A 20,938-nucleotide genomic window follows, 5' to 3' on the forward strand; every position below is an offset into this window, starting at 1 on the left:
GCACCTTTAGGATCGAGAAAACCTTCTGGTTGCATCATATACAACTCTTCTTTAAGAAATCCATGAAGGAATGCAGTTTTGACATCCATTTGCCAGATTTCATAAAATGTGGCAATTGCTAACATGATTCAGACATACTTAAGCATCGCTACGAGTGAGAAAATCTAATCGTAGTCAACACCTTGAACTTGTCGAAAACCTTTTTGCGACAACTTGAGCTTTGTAGATAGTAGCACTACCATCAGCGTCCGTCTTCCTCTTGAAGATCCATTTATTCTCAATGGCGTGCCGATCATCGGGCAAGTCCACCAAACTCCACACTTTGTTCTCATACATGGATCATATCTCAGATTTCATGGCCTCAAGCCATTTACCGGAAAATGGGCTCTTCATCGCTTCCTCATAGTTCGTAGGTTCGTCAAGGTCTAGTAACATGACTTCCATAATAGGATTACCGTACCACTCTGGTGCGGATCATGCTATGTTTGACCTACGAGGTTTGGTAGTAACTTGATCTGAAGTTTCATGATCATTATCATTAGCTTCCTCTCTAGTTGGTGTAGGCATCATGGGAACGGTTTTCTACGATGAGCTACTTTCCAATTCTAGAGAAGGTACAGTTACCTCATCAAGTTCTACTTTCCTCCCACTCACTTCTTCCGAGAGAAACTCCTTCTCTAGAACGGATTTCTTAGCAACAAAAATCTTGCCTTCGGATCTGTGATAGAAGGTGTACCCAATAGTTTCTTTTGGGTATCCTATGAAGATGCACTTCTCCGATTTGGGTTCGAGCTTATCAGGCTGAAGCTTTTTCACATAAGCATCGCAACCCCAAACTTTAAGAAACGATAGCTTAGGTTGTTTGCTAAACCACAGTTCATACGGTGTCATTGAGGGAGTCCTGGACTAAGGGGTCCTCGGGCATCCGGCCTATTGGACATGGGCAGGACTAATGGGTTGTGAAGATACAAGACCGAAGACTCTCTCCCTTGTCCGGATAGGACTCTCCTTGGCGTGGAAGGCAAGCTTGGCGAGCAAATATGAAGATTCCTTTCTCTGTAACCAACTTTGTACAACCCTAGTCCCCTCCGGTGTCTATATAAACCGGAGGGCTTAGTCCGGAAAGGCACATAGTCATACAGGCTAGACTTCTAGGGTTTTAGCCATTACAATCTCGTTGTAGATCAACTCTTGTAATATTCATATTCATCAAGATCAATCAAGTAGGAAGTAGGGTATTACCTCCATAGAGAGGGCCCGAACCTGGGTAAACATTGTGTCCCCCGTCTCCTATTACCATCGACCTTAGACGCATAGTTCGGGACCTCCTACCCGAGATCCGCCGGTTTTGACACCGACATTGGTGCTTTCATTAAGAGTTCCACTATGCCGTCCACAAAAATTTCGATAGCTCCTTCAATCGTCAACAACGATGCTATCCAAGGGGAAACCTTCCAACCTGGACAAATCTTCGTGTTCGGCGGCTTCGCACTGTGGGCCAACTCGCTTGGCCATCTGGAGCAGATCGATAGCTACGCCCCTGGCCATCAGGTCAGATTTGGGAGCTTGAACTATGTCACAGATATCCGTGGAGACTTGATCTTCGACGGCTTTGAGACCACGGTAGCGCTCCCTGTCCGTACGATGAACATGACTTAAATATGTCCTCGGTCCGTACTCAAGAAATTGCACCTGTAACTACTCCGGCCTTAGATCCGGAGCAGATCGCGACATCCGAGGACGGGAAGCTCAACCCCGCCACGGAAGCCGCAGACTCCGCGACGTTGGAGCCGCATACAGACCTAACCCCGGGTGATATCTATGTCTCTGGAACCTCGGACTTGTTTCCAGCCATAAGTTCCGAACCATGTGTGACCGCGCATGTCGAGCTGGATCAGTCATCGATCGTTGAATTCAGCACCACGGACATCTTCCGGCACTCGCCTTTAGGTGACATATTAAACTCATTAAAAAAGCTGTCCTTAGCGGGGGACTCACAGCCGAACTATATTCGGTTCAAACTGGAAGCTGATGACAGGGAATTTCGCTTCCCACCCGCCACCCACTACATAGCCACCGTCGAGGATTTAACCGACATGCTCGATTACGCCTCCGAAGACATCGACGGCATGGACGACGACGCCGATGGGGAGCAAGGCCAAAACCCGCCGTTCACCAAAAGCTGGACGGCCACTTCTTCGTACGACGTATACATGGTGGATACACCTAAAGAAACTAACAACAATGACAAAGAGGATCCAGTTAAGGACAAACCTCCTAAGACACAACCCAGACGCCGGCCCCAGTGGCACCGCTCTAGGTCATGTCGTACAAAAGACATCAACACAGGCACCAGAGAAAACAATACTCCGGACGAGGCCGAAGACAACGAAGACCCTGTTGGGGCAAACTCCTAACAGGATGGACGCGAAGACGGGCACGTTAGCCCTGATGAACAGGCCATAAACGAAGACCCGTAGGACAGTAATTATCTTCCGCTCTCCGAGGATGAGGAGAGCCTCGGCAACGAGGATTTCATCGTGCCTGAGGAACCTCTCGAACAGGAGCGCTTTAAAAGCCGGCTAATAGCCACTGCAAGGAGCCTGAAAAAGAAGCAGCAGCAGCTTCAAGCTGACCAAGATCTGCTCAATGATAGATGGACCGAAGTCCTAGCCGCCGAGGAATACGGCCTTAGTGGCCCAGCCAAAAAATTTCCGAAGCGCAAATTGCTACCTCAGTTTGGTGATGAGGCGCCGGAGCCCATACCATCATCACACAATGTGGCTAATCGACCACAACGTGGTCACGACAGAGCAGCAACTCAAGCCGAACACCAGCCCGCCCCACCTCACCGTAAAGGCAGATGTAAAACAGCTCAGGGTTATACATATGACCTCCGGCAGGGCCTGGACAGCAGAGCAAGACATACTAGATCGATCGACGGATCACGAGGACGTGCCCCGACGCGCGGCGACGACTATCTACTCGGACACGACAAGCCTACTCACGCCCGGGCCGAAAACCGCAGACAGACTCCATCGGAGCTACGTCAGAGTGTGGCCCAATATAGAGGCGTCGCACATCCTCTTTGCTTCACAGATGAAGTAATGGAGCACGAATTCCCAGATGGGTTTAAACCCATGAATATCGAATCATACGACGGAACAACTGATCCCGCGGTATGGATCGAGGATTTCCTCCTCCATATCTACATGGCCCGTAGAGATGACCTTCATGCCATCAAATACCTGCCATTAAAACTCAAAGGACCAGCTCGGTACTGGTTAAATAGTTTGCCGGAAAACTCTATTGGCAGCTGGGAGGACTTGGAAGACGCCTTCCACGACAACTTCCAAGGTACATATGTCTGGCCACCAGATGCCGATGACTTAAGTCACATTGTCCAGCAGCCCAGAGAGTCAGCCAGGAAGCTCTGGACTAGGTTCTTAGTTAAAAGAAACAAATCGTCGACTGTCCGGACGCGGAAGCCCTAGCGGCCTTCAAACACAGCGTCCGAAATGAGTGGCTCGCCCGCCACCTCGGTCAACAAAAACCAAAATCCATGTCAGCTCTTACCGCTCTGATGACCCACTTTTGCGCGGGAGAAGACAACTGGCTCTCTCATAGAAGCAACAGCGCTAGCGATCCGGGCACTTCCGAAGTCCGAGACGGCAACGGCAAGCCACGGCGCAGCAAGCACAAACGTCGCAATGATAACGATAGAATGCGCGACACATCGGTCAACGACGGATTCAGCGGTCCCAAACCCGGTCAACGAAAAAAGCCATTCAAGGCAAACAGAGACGGACCATCCAATTTAGACAAGATATTGGACCGGCCCTGCCAGATTCATGGCCACCCCGATAAGCCAGCTAATCATACCAACAGAAGCTGTTCGGTCTTCAAGCGGGCCGACAAGCACAACGCCGAACACAAGGGGAGGAGGCCGCCCGGTGATAGCAACGACGAAGAGACTCACCAACCAAATACCGGGGTTCAGAAGCAATTTCCCCCCGAAGTAAAAACAGTGAACATGGTATACGTGCACATAATGCTACAAGGGAGCAGGAGAAGCACTCCCTCCGGACTGAAGATCATACTACGCCGACCTCAGCCGAAGTATAAAGCGGTCTTATTAAACTGCATACCTTGTCGGCCCTTAAGCCACCAGTCTCCAGTCAACAGGATCGACCAATTCCGGAGCGGAACTAGCAGTTCGGCTTCCGCCGCCCACCTCTTATACCTGCGAAATCTGTACCGCGCATACATAACTATGCACTTAAAATACCCTGGGCATCAGCGGAAGCACAATACGGACGAGCCTGCAAGCACTCCCATAACCTTTGTTTCTTTTCTAGTTACTCTTTCCTTTTCATTATCCTTTACCACAGGTGACGCAAAGGCTAATCATCTCATGGACTCTATCGGAGTTCGGATTCATACACTCACCTAAGGGCTATTTCCGTCAAGGAGTTCCCACACCAAGGACAGGCGGCGCAGACGTGCGACAGGAGGTCCAAAATAACTTTTTGTAGACCGCACTCTTTATTTCGAGCCTGTAATGTGCCTTTTTCCTCCGCCTTCGACCCCGGGCATGTCAAATAGACGGGGTTGCGGCTTTGTTATCTATAAAATAAATATTGGCATATCACTGAGGTCCCAGTAAACATAATCCGCATCCAGCATTCACTTTTTTCAAAAAAACTGAATTCGGCTCCTGTGGTTGTTTCACACATATACCTCGGCATAACTTGCCCGGGGCTCGATATGGGAACAAATGAGTTGCCTACAAGTCCAAACAGCTTTATAGCGTACTTCGGCGTCGCGAGTTTGGCCTTATATGCATCAGCTCCGAATCATGTCTTGGGTCAATAGTTGGGTTGCGCGGCTCCTGTGCTTGCTACCTTACGTTCCGCTCTATCGGCTAGGGTAGTAAAGGGAGAACTACTGCGATTGTGCTTCCAGTTCATCTGGTCAAGCACCTCAATAGAGAAAGCCGAAAAGTTACTGTCATGATGCGGCAAGAGCTGATCAACCACTCGATGACTTATCAGAATCTTTCGCGATTCCCTTCGTATTATACGAAGGACCTTTTTCTTCAGGTCATATATGTAACGCACCATATCGGAATAAGCCGTATACATACCAGAGGCTATATCGTAGTCCCCCCATGAAACTCCTATGGCTAAGTGAAAGTGTCAACGCCCTATAGTCTGATTGCCTAGTTCACCGCATTGACTCCTCCTTAATGGACCAAGACATTGGGTTAAGAGTGATCAAATGCTTTTCCGAACACCCCCGTACTTTATACGAGGGGGCTGAAGCCGACGACTGGAAAACTTTCAGAATAATACAAAAACGGCCGCACGGGAGGAACAAAAGTTTTAGGCGAAACTACAAAAAATAGCCTTATTATAAATATTGTCTTTTACAAAATTTCCATACATTTCACTTGAATATCATGTTTTTCGAGCATTGACCCTCTATCAAGCGGGCACCCTCCAGGACATCCTCGAAATAATGCTCTGGTGTGTGATGGTCCTTGCCCTTGGGTGGACCCTTCGCGACAACATCTGTGGCCTTCATCTTCGCCCAGTATGTCTTGACACGGGCAAAAGCCATCCGTGCACCTTCAATGCACGCCGACCGCTTAACGACATTGATACGCGACACCGCATCAGCAAGTCACCGCACCAAACCAAAATAACTATCCGGAATTGGATCGTTCGGCCACAGCCCGGTCACGGCGTCCTTTATGGCAGAACCGGATAGTCTATGGAGCTCAGCCCATTGGGTCATCTGTTCGTTCAGCAACAGTGGGCGTTTTGACGCACCAAACTGCGACCAGAAAAGCTTCTCCGTTGCATACCCTTCTTGCGCTTGTAAAACTGTGCCGCATCGGAAGCACTCTTTGGCAAGTCCAATAACGCGTCTGTAGAACTCCACACTTTATTAAGTGGAGCATAATTCGGATCGTCGAACTTAGTTTGCAATAAAAAGGGCTTACCAGCCGCGATCTCCCCAGCTTGTCGGATCTCCTCCCGGGCCGCTCTAGATTTGGACCGCACTTCTTTCGCCTCTTGTAAGGCCTTGTCAAGACCAGCCATTTTGGCTTTATTATCCTTCTCAAGGATTTCACAGCGGCTAGCGGCGTCCTTTAGCTCACGCGTCATCGTGGATATTCTCTCCTCGCATTGGCGCCGAGCAGCCTGTTCGGCCTTTAACTCGGTAGATGCCTTCTCGGCAGCCGCATTATTAATCCTGGCCTGCTCTTTGGCATGGGCCAGCTCAGCCCGAAGAATCTCGACCGCGGCGGCACCATCTGCAGTCATGCATAACACAATTCTTAGCGTCATGATCAAATACAGGCACATGCATGTAATGACAACCCCCGAGACATACCTTGCACCTCGTCAAGCCGCCTGTTGATAAGCGTAATGTCATCATCCGCCACATCAAGCTTCCGCTGCAGCTCTGCAACCTTTGCAGTCCGGGCAGTCGCCAGGGGGGTAACAGCCTGTGTTCCAATTAATCATCATTTCCTAGGCATATCTTTTTGATCCTCTGATCGCCCCATTGGGAAGCCAATCAGAGTCTCACGGGCTACTACCTCTACACAGGCACAGTTCGTGAATAAAACACACTCAAAGATTTTTTCAGTACAAACCTCGAAGCCTCTTAACAGGCTCGCACAGGCTTCATTCAGTCCGCTTTTCGCGGATAGAACCTTTTCAACCACCATACCCATCAAGGTACGATGTTCCTCCGAGACGGACGCCTGTTGCAGCATGCTCGTCAATATATCCGGCGCTTCTGGACCTCCGGAAGCTGCTGTAGGAGTACGGCCTCCCTTCGAAGGGATCCGTGTATCTGTCCCCAGAGTCATCTCCGGCTGTAAACCGGACAGTCTGGGGCCTTTATTGTTGGCCCCCGGATCCTGGGCCACCGAAGTATCACCTTCAGGTAGTGTCTTCATCACCCCTCGCACCACTTGATTAGGAGAGACCCTCCGGGACGACATCTCAAAGTCGTCCGCCTTATTGGGCGAGGAGACCGGAGGAGGTGTCTCGCTTTCCATCATCTCCGGAAGAAGATCTCCCGAGGAAGAGGATTGGTGAAGAAGACTATCTGCCGAGCTGCAAAAACATATATTCTAGATGTTACCTTGGTAACAGGAAAGGAACGTGATATGTTTAAAAACACCCTCGTTCACTCACGATTCGACTAGAGGCTTGTCCTCATCATGGGACTGTGCGAAGACGCCATCCTTCAAGCCCGAGCCGCCCGACTGGGGCACCTTGCCTCGCTTAGGAGCCTTTCCTTCCCAGTCTTTGGAGGCAGCCCTTTTCTTACCAGGGGGCGGAGAGACGTTGACTCCTCCTTCACTTTTGTCCTCAGACGATGGAATTTTGATTCCCCCGGACACAATGTTTGATATACCTTCGGGATGGAGGCCGCCTTTGGTCTTCCCGCTTTCCGCCTTGTCCTCCTCCATAGGCATCTGGTATGGTGCCGGGGCCAACATCCTTGTTAGTACGGGATCCGCTGGGTCTTCGAGGAGGGGGGCCGAGCACCTAATTCACTCCGCTTTCTTTACCCAGCCCTGGAAAAAATAGTTTGCTCAGTAACGTATTACGGCATGCTTAACTACAAAGTGTCCGGGAGTTGAGCGCTTACCGAGGTATCCGGATGGTTGCAGTCGAGGCCGATGTCCTCGGTGGTGTCCGGCCACTGTTTTGGTTTCCCGAAAAACAACTTCCACATCCCTTTGTGCGTAGTGCCGAAGAAGTGTTGGAGGGTTCGTGGTCCTTCTGGATTGAACTCCCACATGCGAAGAGGCCTACGCTGGCATGGCAGGGCTCGGCGGACTAGCGTTACTTGAATCACGTTGATAAGATCGATGTCCCTCTCAAGGAGGGTTCAAATGCGGCTCTGTAGAGTCTGCACTTCATCAACTGATCCCCAGTCCAGCCCCTTATTAATCCATGATGCAAGCTGTAATGGAGGGCCCGAACGGAATGCAGGTATAGCTGCCCACTTGGTACCGCAGGGTTCTGTGACATAAAACACTCCCGCTGCCATTGGTTGGAAGTTTCGGTGAAAGAACCTTTTGGCCAAAGAGCATTGGTAAGCTTGCTCACTACAGCGCCACCGCACTCCGCCTGTTTCCCGTCGACCACCTTTGGCCTCACACTAAAGGTCTTGATCCATAAGCCGAAGTGTGGGGGAATTCGGAGGAAGGCCTCACACGTGATGATGAATGCCGAGACGTGAAGGAAAGAATCTGGGGCTAGATCGTGAAAATCTAGTCCGTAGTAAAACATGAGCCCCCGGACGAAGGGGTGAAAAGCGAACCCTAACCCTCGGAGGAAGTGAGAGATGAATATGACCCTCTTGCCGGACCTGGGAGTCGGAATAACCTGTCCTTGAGCAGGAAGCCTGTGGGGGATCTCCGCGGTCAGGTATCTGGCTGCCCGAAGCTTCGCAATGTCCTCCTCTGTAACAGAGGAACCCACCCATCGGCCCTGCGGGCTGGGTCCGGACATGACTAGGAAGCTTGAAGCAATGGAGTCGAACCTTGGGTGCTAGAACTCGAGTTTGGGGAGGCTGAGGAGAAGTTTGGCGTAAAGAAAGACGGCCCTTGGCTCCTTTATAAAGGCAATGGGTATCGAACGCCTCCTCCTAAGCCTGAAAACCTGCCTATTCCTAAGGAATTTTTCCAATGGAACGGTTGGGTTACCCACGCTCGTATTAATGAGAATCCCGCAATACGGGGTCATGATCTTTGCTTCGACAAGACGTGCCAATAAAAACCTCGCCTCAAAACATGGAACGGCAGGACAGGAAACGGTTCGAAATAATGACCGGGCAAGCGTGATGTCACGTTACGAAAAGTTGTCTGCAGATTGGACTCGTGAAATATTATATTCTCTACGGTTGTGGTACTTGTGTTGCAGATCCGGACACGTTCGTCCGAAGACTATCTTGGAGTATTTGGAAAGGGGAACCCGCCTTGCAATGCCGAAGACAATCTGTGCGCAGACACCTCATCATTGAAGCCTGGTTCAGGGGCTACTGAGGGAGTCCTGGACTAAGGGGTCCTCGGGCATCCAACCTGTTGGACATGGGCCGGACTAATGGGCTGTGAAGATACAAGACCGAAGACTCTCTCCCGTGTCCGGATAGGACTCTCCTTGGCGTGGAAGGCAAGCTTGGCGGCCAAATATGAAGATTCCTTTCTCTGTAACTGACTTTGTACAACCCTAGTCCCCTCCGGTGTCTATATAAACTGGAGGGCTTAGTCTGGAAAGGCACATAGTCATACAGGCTAGACTTCTAGGGTTTTAGCCATTACAATCTCGTGGTAGATCAACTCCTGATATTCATATTGATCAAGATCAATCAAGCAGGAAGTAGGGTATTACCTCCATAGAGAGGGCCCAAACCTGGGTAAACATTGTGTCCCCCATCTCCTGTTACCATCGACCTTAGACGCACAGTTCGGGACCCCCTACCCGAGATCCGCCGGTTTTGACACCGACAATCGTCTCAACGGATTTAGACGGTGCCCTAATTAACGTCAATGCAGCTGTCTCTAATGCATAACCCCAAAACGATAGTGCTAAATCGGTAAGAGACATCACAGATCGCACCATATCTAATATAGTACGGTTACGATGTTCGTACACATCATTATGTTGTGGTGTTCCAGGTGGCGTGTGTTGTGAAACTATTCCACATTGTTTTAAATGAAGGCCAAACTTGTAACTCAAATATTCGCCTCCGCGATCAGATCGTAGAGACTTTATTTTTTTGTTACGATGATTCTCCACTTCACTCTGAAATTCTTTGAACTTTTCAAATGTTTCAGACTTGTGTTTCATCAAGTAGATATACCCATATCTGCTCAAATCACCTGTGAAGGTCAAAAAATAACGATACCCGCCGCGAGCCTCAACACTCATCGGACCGCATACATCGGTATGTATTATTTCCAATAAGTCAGTGACTCGCTCCATTGTTCCGGAGAACGGAGTTCTAGTCATCTTGCCCATGAGGCATGGTTCGCAAGTATCAAATGATTCATAATCAAGTGATTCCAAAAATCCATCCGTATAGAGTTTCTTCATGCGCTTTACACCAATACGACCTAAACAGTAGTGCCACAAATATGTTGCACTATCATTATCAACTTTGCATCTTTTGGCATCAATATTATGAATATGTGTATCACTACGATCGAGATTCAATAAACCATTTACATTGGGTGTATGACCATAGAAGGTTTTATTCATGTAAACAGAAAAACAATTATTCTCTGACTTAAATGAATAACCGTATTGCAATAAACATGATCTAATCATATTCATGCTCAACGCAAACAGCAAATAACATTTATTTTAGGTTCAACAGTAATCCCGAAGGTAGAGGGAGTGTGCGATGGTGATCGTATCAACCTTGGAATCACTTCCAACAGTCGTCTCTGTTCATTCTGCAACTCATGTATCGAGTTACTAATCTCAGCAACTGAACCGGTACCAAATACCCAGGGGTTTCTATGAACACTAGTAAATTACACATCAATAACATGTATATCATATATACCTTTGTTCAATTTTCCATCCTTCTTATCTGCCAAGTATTTGGGGCAGTTCCGCTTCCAGTGACCATTTCCTTTGCAGTAGAAGCACTCGGTTTCAGGCTTGGGTCTAGCTTTGCGCTTCTTCATGGGAGTGGCAACTTGCTTGCCATTCCTTTTTGAAGTTCCCTTCCTTGCCCTTTTACTTGAAACTAGTGGTCTTGTCAACCATCAACACTTGATGCTCTTTCTTGATTTCTACCTTCGTCGATTTCAGCATCGCGAAGAGCTTGGGAATTGTTTTATCTGTCCCTTGCATATTATAGTTCATCACACGAAGCCTTTGTAGCTTGGTGGTAGTGATTGAAGAACTCTGTCAATTACACTATCATCCGGAAGATTAACTCCCAGCTGAGTCAAGTGGTTATGGTACCCAGACATTCTGAGTATGTGTTCACTAACAGAACTGTTCTCCTCCATCTTGCAAGTATAGAACTTGTTGGATACTTCATATCTCTCAACTCAGGCATTTGCTTGAAATATTAACTTCAACTCCTGGAACATCTCATATGGTCCATGACATTCAAAACGTCTTTGAAGTCCCGATTCTAAGCCGTAAAGCATGGCACACTGAACTATCGAGTAGTCATCAGATCGAGCTTGCCAGACATTCATAACATCAGCATTTCCTCCTGCAGCAGGCCTTTCATGTAGCGGTGCATCAAGGACATAATTCTTCTATGCAGCAATGAGGATAATCCTCAAGTTATGGACCCAGTCAGTGTAGTTACTGCCATCATCTTTCAACTTAGCTTTCTCTAGGAATGCATTAAAATTCAAGGGAACGGTAGCATGGGCCATTGATCTACAACATAGATATGCAAAAACTATCAGGACTAAGTTCATGATAAATTAAGTTAATTAATCATATTACTTAAGAACTCCCACTTAGATAGACATCCCTCGAGTCATCTAAATGATCACATGATCCATATCAACTAAACCATGTCCGATCATCACGTGAGATGGAGTAGTTTTCAATGGTGAACATCTCTATGTTGATCATATCTACTATATGATTCACGTTCGACCTTTCGGTCTCAGTGTTCCGAGGCCATGTCTGTACATGCTAGGCTCGTCAAGTTTAAACCGAGTATTACACACGTGCAAAACTGTCTTGCACCCGTTGTATGTGAACGAAGAGCTTATCACACCCGATCATCACGTGGTGTCTCGGCACGACGAACTGTCGCAACGGGGCATACTCAGGGAGAACACTTATACCTTGAAATTTTAGTGAGGGATCATCTTATAATGCTACCGTCGTACTAAGCAAAATAAGATGCATAAAAGATAAACATCACATGCAATCAAAATATGTGACATGATATGGCCATCATCATCCTGTGCTTTTGATCTCCATCTCCAAAGCACCGTCATGATCTCCATCATCACCGGCTTGACACCTTGATCTCCATCATAGCGTCATTGTCGTCTCGCCAACTATTGCTTCTACAACTATCACTAACGCATAGTGATAAAGTAAAACAATTACATGGCGATAGCATTTCATACAATAAAGCGACAACCATAAGGCTCCTGCCAGCTGTCGATAACTTTTACAAAACATGATCATATCATACATCAACGTATATCACATCATGTCTTGACCATATCACATCACAACATGCCTTGCAAAAACAAGTTAGACGGCCTCTACTTTGTTGTTGCAAGTTTTACGTGGCTGCTACAGGCTTCTAGTAAGAAACGTTCTTACCTACGCATCAAAACCACAACGATGTTTCGTCAAGTTTGCTGCTTTAACCTTCAACAAGGACCGGACGTAGTCAAATTCGATTCAACTAAAGTTGGAGAAACAGACACCCGCCAGCCACCTTTATGCAAAACAAGTTGCATGTCTGTCGGTGGAACCGGTCTCATGAACATGGTCAAGTAAGGTTGGTCCGGGCCGCTTCATTCAACAATACCGCTGAATCAAAATAAGATGTTGGTGGTAAGCAGTATGACTATGATCGCCCACAACTCTTTGTGTTCTACTCGTGCATATCATCTACGCACAGACCTGGCTCGGATGCCAATGTTGGGGAACGTAGCATGCAATTTAAAAAAAAATCCTACGATCACGCAAGATCTATCTACGAGATGCATAGCAACGAGAGGGGGAGAGTGCGTCCACATACCCTCGTGGACCGAAAGCGTAAGCGTTTACTTAACGCGGTTGATGTAGTCGAACATCTTCTCGATTCAACTGATCAAGTACCGAACGTACGACACCTCCGAGTTCTGCACACGTTCAGCTCGATGAGGTCCCTCGAACTCTTGATCCGCGCACGGCTTCGCTTAAGCACTACGACAATATGACCGGAGGAGCAAACTGTGGAGGGGGGCGCCGCACACAACTAGGAACAATTGATGTGTGTTAGAGGCGCCGCCCCCGTATATAAAGGAGGGAGAGGGGAGGAGGCCGGCCTAGGAGCGCCCCAAGTGGGATTAGTCCCACTTGGGCTCCTACTCCAATTCGCCCCCCCCCCCTTTCCTTTTACGGAAAGGGGAAAGGGGGAAGGAGGAGGAGGAGGAGAAGGAAAGGGGGCGCCGCCGCCTCCCCTAGTCCAATTCGGGCTCCTCCCTTGGGGGACACCACCCCTTGTGGGCTGCCTTGCCTCCCTACTATGGCCCATATGGCCCATATCTTCCCCCGGGAGGTTCCGATAACCCCTCGGTACTCCGATATGTACCCGATACATTCCGAAACACTTCCGGTGTCCGAATAGTATCGTCCAATATACAAATCTTTACCTCTCGACCATTTCGAGACTCCTCGTCATGTCCGTGATCTCATCCGGGACTCCGAACAATCTTCGGTCACCAAAACACATAACTCATAATACAAATCGTCATCGAACGTTAAGCGTGCGGACCCTACGGGTTCGAGAACTATGTAGACATGACCAAGACACATCTCCGGTCAATAACCAACAGCGGAACCTGGATGCTCATATTGGTTCCTACATATTCTACGAAGATCTTTATCGGTCAAACCGTAATGACAACATACGTCATTTCGTTTGTCATCGGTATGTTACTTGCCCAAGATTCGATCGTCGGTATCTTCATACCTAGTTCAATCTCGTTACCGGCAAGTCTCTTTACTCGTCCCGTAATACACCATCCCGCAACTAAATCATTAGTCATATTGCTTGCAAGGCTTATCACGATGTGCATTACCGAGAGGGCCCAGAGATACCTCTCCGATACTCGGAGTGACAAATCCTAATCTCGATCTATGCCAACCCAACAAACACCTTCGGAGATACCTGTAGAGCATCTTTATAATCACCCTGTTACGTTGTGCTGTTTGATAGCACACAAGGCATTCATCTGGTATCCAGGAGTTGCATAATCTCATAGTCAAAGGAATATGTATATGACATGAAGAAAGTTATAGCAATAAAACTGAACGATCATTATGCTAAGCTAACGGATGGGTCTTGTACATCACATCATTCTCCTAATGATGTGATCCTGTTCATCAAATGACAACACATGTCTATTGTTAGGAAACTTAACCATCTTTGATTAACGAGTTAGTCTAGTAGAGGCTTACTAGGGACACGGTGTTTTGTCTATGTATCTATACATGTATCAAGTTTCCGGTTAATACAATTCTAGCATGAATAATAAACATTTATCATGATATAAGGAAATATAAAATAACAACTTCATTATTGCCTCTAGGGCATATTTCCTTCAGATCTGGCTACCTCCGCTAGCCTCTACAGAATATCGATCCTAAGGCGCCACCTTGACACAACGTATACGTGAAACGTGCACACCATGTGGTGGAACAGTCGGCATCGCAGTACAGATAATGAAATAAATGCAACAAGAAATAATATACACAAATTATGAGGAGTCAAATTTAATGGGTGAATAAAACAAAGGTTTTTCAAGTAGGATACAACTCATACAACGGAAGCAAATATACCTTAGTCAGGTAAATAATATAGATTGCCTTAATAAGGCTTTTAAGAAAAGGCAAACGGCGTTCATATCCTTGCCCAGACCACTATATATGGGATAACCAGCTAACTTGTACATCAATGAACCTGCTTCTTGAATTGATGTCGGTTGGATTGTGGTAATCCATGGAAAAGAGTAAATTAAGTAACTACTCAGCTGTACACGCAAGACTTACATCAGACCTAATCTATTTTATGCAACATGTTTCAAGGGAAGAGTATGTGGTTTAGCAATGCAAACAATAAGCATTCTACATATACACACTACAACTTACGTCTAAATGAGATAAGAATAGGGAGCGCATAAAAGTAAATGGGCGTGGAACATGTACTCTATCCACCTACCTACAGCCAACATTACACTACCTTGTCTTCTCCCTCTCATCTCCTGCCAGGAAGAACCCACAAACGCACTCACATGGTTGGCAAGTTTTTTATATTATTAAGGTTAAAGTTGTTTCTATGATAAAGTCAATAAGATGCAAGTCATTCAAAACCGCAAACACGGCTACTCAAATAGATTTATCCCTGCATGGGTGCACTACTATACCCAAACACGTTCGGTTGCCCCTTATAGGCCAGAAAAACACATCATATGCCCAAACTGGTGGGTTTGGATCGACTACGACACTCCCCTAGCCACGTGCAAGTCCAGGAAGCCACTCGATTGGGTCGACACCCGAATAAAAAATCCGATCCTAATTTTTTCCTCGAATTTGGAATTTTAAAATTTAGTCAGGGTCAATTAAAGAATTCAAAAATTATTGTGATTGTTTGATCTTAGCTAGATCAAAATGGCAGTCAATAGTCATGTTAGTTGACTTGCTTCGTTTTGTCATCATTTGCATTGCTAGCTTTGTTTGTTGCATTATCATGAGTGATGCGTGTGATTGGCTGTTTGCTAGATGGGGTTGGCGGTCACTTTGTACCAACAAAGCCAGGAGAAGCCATTCACTTTGTGTCATCATTGATTGAAATTGAATGGAAAACCAAAGTGGCAAACTTGTCGATGACCTCAAGAACGACAACAAGAAGTTGAGAAAAACCATGACACAAGCTCCCAACAACCCATTGGACTGGATGACAAAGATGAGGAAGGTGGGACAAGCCACTATGCCAAAGAGGAACATTCAAGTGACGGAAAACAAGTGAGAGAAGGGCAGGGCCGTGCGTGATGCCGCGGTGAGCAAAATGTCCGCCACATGGACGACATTTTTTTCACCAAGGAGGATAAAGAAGGAGGAGAGGTACAAACTCTTCTTGGATGCGCAAAAAGAGAGGACGGATTGAGAGCAGGAGAGGGTGAACAAGAAATTGCAACTTCAGAAGGAGAAGATAGACTTGGAGAAGCATGAGGCGTATGTCAAATGTGGGATCGAGAAGGCAATTTTGGATCAATTGAGCTCGAGAAATCGAGGTTGTGGCTCACTCAGGACGCGGAGGATTCGAGGATCATGTTGGCCGACGCTACCCTCTTGGATCCGGAAGGCAAGAAGTGGCTTGAGGCGAAGAAAAAGGAGATCAACGCCCGCAAAGCAAGTGCCGAATGGTCTATTCTTGTATCACCTATTTATGAATTGTCGTATTTTCTCTTGGCATGTGTTTTATTTTGCATTGTTGAATTATTGAATTGGTGGTGAATTTGTGCTACATGATCGATGGATGTGCAAGGATTTTCATGGATTTGAGGGTTTAGATATGAGGGGTGTGGCTGTCCGGCACTGATCAGGGACGCGTTCGCGGATGTTCAGGGGGGGTGGATTTGCCCAGTCCAAGTGTAGATGCTCTTATAGGTCTTTCTACACCATTTGTCAAGTGAATTGATTTGAAACCAAAAAAATGTGTTGGCTCAAATCAGATGCCGATATATGTTCTCGTCCGTCGATTTGTTTTGTGAGGATTGGATCATATCAGTATGATGTTATGTGGCTTTGAGAGTCTATCTCAACATAAGCAAGAAATAGCAGGTGGCCCTCTCGCGAGGCAAGGGCCTGAGTTAGAATCCCCGCGGCTGCACCATTTCGTGTTTCTATTTCTTTCTCTTCCCCACTGACAGGTGGGACCAACACATAAAGAGAGCGTTAACTTGTGCCTCGTAGGCATAACTAACAGAGAGTTAACGGCGAGTGAGGAAAGTGTACTCAAATGTACATTAAACATAAGTTGTAGGGCTAATTTGTTCATTTTTCCAACTTTGTGTATGAATCTGTACCCGTCATATAAATTCATGCATCGAGATGCAGTAAACTCTTATAAGTTCTACAAATCTTTTTAGGTGATTTTTTAATTAAAGAAGGGGGCTTGAATAGCAAAAGGTGGCATGGTTTACATAACTAGGGCAGCACACATGGACTATTTCAGCTCAAGGATATCATCAAGCGGATGAACACCATCTTGATATGCCTTTGAAAAAAGAGGAAACATATTGATGTGCCTATCGAACTAGCTTTGCTATCACATTTTAGTGCTACCTGCAGCATAAAGAGTAGGGAATAATGATTAGCTTTAATTAAGAGTGAGTCGGACTAGGAGTAGTATACTAAAAGACGAGCTAAGCAACAAAAAAAAGTCCAGAGTTCCCCATCTCCCCTTTGGATTTTATTTCTCCTTTGTACTACTTTTAAAAGATTTTCAATACTTTCAAAATTATAACAAAATGGCATATCTCACGCTAACAAGTTTCTTTGTTTTACTAACATAGGTTCCCTACTCTATGCGGACAACTACCTCACATGACTACCACATTTTGGGTGCTAGTATACCCCCAAGCAGCGACAACACAAGCACACAACCTTGGAAATGAAATAATTTTGTCAGGTTGCAGGTAATATGCACGGCCATGTAAAATTATATGACCTCAGCTTTTGAACAGCCAAAATGTCTTGCACCGAATTGGATTTACATACGAAAAAACCAGAAGGATAGATCTAATAGCGAGTACTACAAAATTCAGGTTCTCCTGTGGTTAGATATATTTTTCGTTGCTTATTGTGTGTATCGAACCTGATAGCAGAAAATTGTTAGATTGTAGAAACTTTTGTTAGTAGTTTTTTTTTTGAAAAATAAATATATGTGGCTGTTCAATTCGTTTTCGTGATTTGGAAGCGTTGTCGCACAACATGTGTGCTCTCATGACAATAGCAAGGGTGGTTATGTTGCGCCCAAGCTTGTCGGACGCAAGACCATGCCTTGTGTGAAATATCACAAACTGCATGAAAAGGGCACAATGAATACTTTGTCTTTTGGTTTGTCCACTCTTTGAGAAGTGCTCATATAGTCATGAAGCCGTAGTGGAACTCACTAAAATCCATGAGACCACCAAGAATAAAAGAGTGGTCAGAAAGTTTTCCATATATATTTCAACCGAGTTTTAAATATACAAGCTTAGAAAAAAAATGCATGGTTGATATTGATCTTGTTTAAAGGATCTTGTTAACGTCAATATGATGGTTAAAACAAACCTCAAGATGGATGGGTAGATTGAACATGGGGACTAGGAACAGTAGCATAATTCGCAATGAACACAAATATGCACACAACCTTTTTTTTAAGTATGGGAGATGGGGCGGGTGATGCATGCAACTCTGCCGAAAACTATCATGCATGGACCTAGTGCAGTAATTAAGGACTATTCATATTAACGAGCTCACAAATCTTGAAGCAAATGCTTAGCCGCATGCATGCGTGCCCCTGCCCCTGCATTCACCGTGATTTTCCCTAAATTATTGTACTATATACTCTCTCTGTCAGGGAATACTTATCGCTCAAATAGATATATCTAGCGCTGAAATATGTTTAGATACATCAATTTAAGCCACAAGTATTTCTATACAGAGGGACTCCGTTCCTAAATATAAGTCTTATTAGAGATTTCAATGCAGACTACATACAAACATATATAGACGTATTTTAAATTATAGATTCACTTATTTTGCTCTGTATGTAGTTCACTATTCTGTAGTGAAATCTCTAAAAAGACTTATATTTAGGAACGAAAGGAGTACTAGTTAATTATATAACCTAACCCATATTGCAATTGCTCAAATGCGTTGGTGTTTACTATACAAGCTGAACACAAGTCTAGAAGGGGAACATAGAAAGGTTGCATTTAGCTTACCATACCAGTGCACAATAACTTAAAGATGATACTTCTTCCGTCCCATAATATGAGAGCGTTTTTGACACTATCCTCTGTCTCATAATATAAATGCGTTTTTAACACTTGAGGGAGTACTAAGCAAGCATAAACCAAAATAAGCGAGTGAGAACATTGTCAGTGCATCAACAGACCGCCAGTTTCACATAACCAAGAATCAAACATACACGGTTAACTTATTACCGAAAAAAAAGCATAACTTTTTTAGGGTTAACCCATGGAATGAAAAACATATATTGTCAGACTCTGAGGAGGTAGATGCTGAGCTCGGGCCCACCGTTGCCGTCGGGGTTTATCATGTAGAACGCTTCGGAGTCCCTGGATCCCACCACCCTCTCGAACCTGGCCCTCATGTACATCAGGTCCCCCTCGCCGGCGCCGCCGTCCGGGACGACGCCAGCGCCGACGGAGACGGGCTCGACGGCTCGGAGCAGCCGCCACTCCTCCGCGCCGCACTCCCTCCGCACGGCGTACCCGCACTTGCGCCCGTTGCAGTACGCTCGCCACGTCGGCTCCTCCACCAGCGCCGTCCGCCTCCTCTCGCCGCCTGCATGCATGTACACGTACGACATCCATCGATCACAACGGCATGTATACAAGGCGTACGTAGCAAGCATGGTACGTATAGTATTACCTGTGTTGTGTGCAGGCGTCTTCTCGCACTCGAGGGCGATGCGGACGAGGCCGGAGGACATCTCCCTGACGAGCGCACCGGTGGAGTACGCGGACAGCTCCACCATGAGCGCCGGCGGCGCGCGCGGGTCCGTCTGCAGCGCCAGGTGCACGCGGCCCCGGCGCCGGCCGAAGATGGTGCCGGTGACGCTCGACCCCATCGGCCTGCGCCCGCGCCGGCGCCGCGCGCGCGCCACCACGGCCAGGACCGCGGACCGGAGCCGCGCGAGCGCCTCCCGGCGCTTCCCTGACGGCTCAGGGGTTCCTCCTCCCGCCCCAACAGCGTCCGCGACGGACGGAGTAGAGACGACGAAGGTGGCTCCCTCGTCCTCCAGTTCCACCTCATCGTGGACGTCAGGTTCTTGCCCGCCGAGGGTCGGGCCGTGGCGCACCTTGCCGGCGCGCTTCCTGAGCAGCCACGGGATGCCGCCACTGGCGGTGGCGCCCCTGGACGGCGGGAGCGGCGACGGCGGCGGCTGCGAGGCGGCCACTGCCGCACGTAAGGTTCCCGCCATGACGACGGCTCACTTCACTCCTCAGCCCTGTCTCAGACGCGGCCTGTGCGTGCGTATCTCTAGTCGATCTGTACTATGTTTTGCGATGGCAAACGGCAGTATATCAAGCAGCAAAGCGCGCCTCGAGAGAGACAGACAGCCGCAGAGAGTGACAGCTTTAGCCGCAGAAGGATTTCGTCGGCTTTAGACGTGCGGGCTGCGCTTTTGGCATGCAGCGGGCGGCCACCAGCTGCGATATCTGCGTGGATACTCGGCGCTTTGGCGGGGGCACGGCAGCGCATGCACGCCGGAGCGAAAGACTGGGGAGAGAGGGCGGTGGGCAGAGCAGGCAGACCTACACGTACCGAACTGGTAGCGATTAAGGAAGAAGGGGGCAGCGATGATGGCGACGCCCGTGGATTTTAGCTGCTTCCCCCTCCGTCGCTTTCGCAGGAGGAGGAGGAGGCGGGGGAGACAGGGCATTGGGAGGCGGAACGTGTGACGCGCATATGACACTGACATAGTGTTTTCTGAAAGACAAAAAAGGTGACGTGATCGATGCCTTTGCAGAACGCTCCTCAGCCTTGGCGGTTAATTAGCGGAACCCGGAAATTTGTGGGAATCGGCACAGAATGGCGGGATGCCGTTTCTTTTGTGTGTGCCTCTGGATCCCATCACACTGGGATGAGATGTGGCTAGATTAATCATGCAGAAATGAATTATAGAGCAGCTAGCTCAAGGTGTGTGTATCAGCCATACCGCACTGAATTGATAGAAAATTGTAGATTGATCGAGTGCGCTAACCCTTCCAATCATGATTAGTCTCTCAGAGGATTATCTAACAGGCCACCAGGCGATCGTGTACCTGCATGTGGATCATTATTTATTGGTGCGTCGTATACAGTATGATTGCCATATCAACATGCACATATTTCCCGTTTTTTAAGAAGAACCCTTTCCGACTCAGGTTGCCTGAAAAACCGGGCGTGTGCAACTT

At 47.3% G+C, this 20,938-nt stretch overlaps 1 protein-coding gene across 1 annotated transcript; it reads right to left on the reverse strand.

Annotated features, from left to right (window-relative positions):
* Positions 1 to 18,744: 18,744 nt before the first annotated feature.
* LOC109744056 (protein MIZU-KUSSEI 1) lies at positions 18,745 to 20,465 on the reverse strand. The gene is made up of 2 exons (XM_020303149.4): positions 19,410 to 20,465; positions 18,745 to 19,322 (listed from the first exon to the last, which is right to left on the reverse strand). Exons 1-2 carry the CDS (start codon positions 19,960 to 19,962, stop codon positions 19,015 to 19,017), a joined length of 861 nt encoding a protein of 286 aa, XP_020158738.1. The 5' UTR covers positions 19,963 to 20,465; the 3' UTR covers positions 18,745 to 19,014.
* Between the last annotated feature and the right edge of the window lie 473 nt (positions 20,466 to 20,938).

Source organism: Aegilops tauschii, chromosome 7 (genome assembly GCF_002575655.3).
Source record: "Aegilops tauschii subsp. strangulata cultivar AL8/78 chromosome 7, Aet v6.0, whole genome shotgun sequence".
Classification (NCBI taxonomy): Eukaryota; Viridiplantae; Streptophyta; class Magnoliopsida; order Poales; family Poaceae; genus Aegilops; species Aegilops tauschii.

Coding starts and splice junctions, on each gene's coding strand:
- LOC109744056 (XM_020303149.4), bottom strand. CDS start 19,962: ATGGCGGGAACCTTACGTGCGGCAGTGGCCGCCTCGCAGCCGCCGCCG. Junction 19,323..19,409: donor GACGCCTGCACACAACACAG/GTAATACTATAC, acceptor ACATGCATGCAG/GCGGCGAGAGGAGGCGGACG.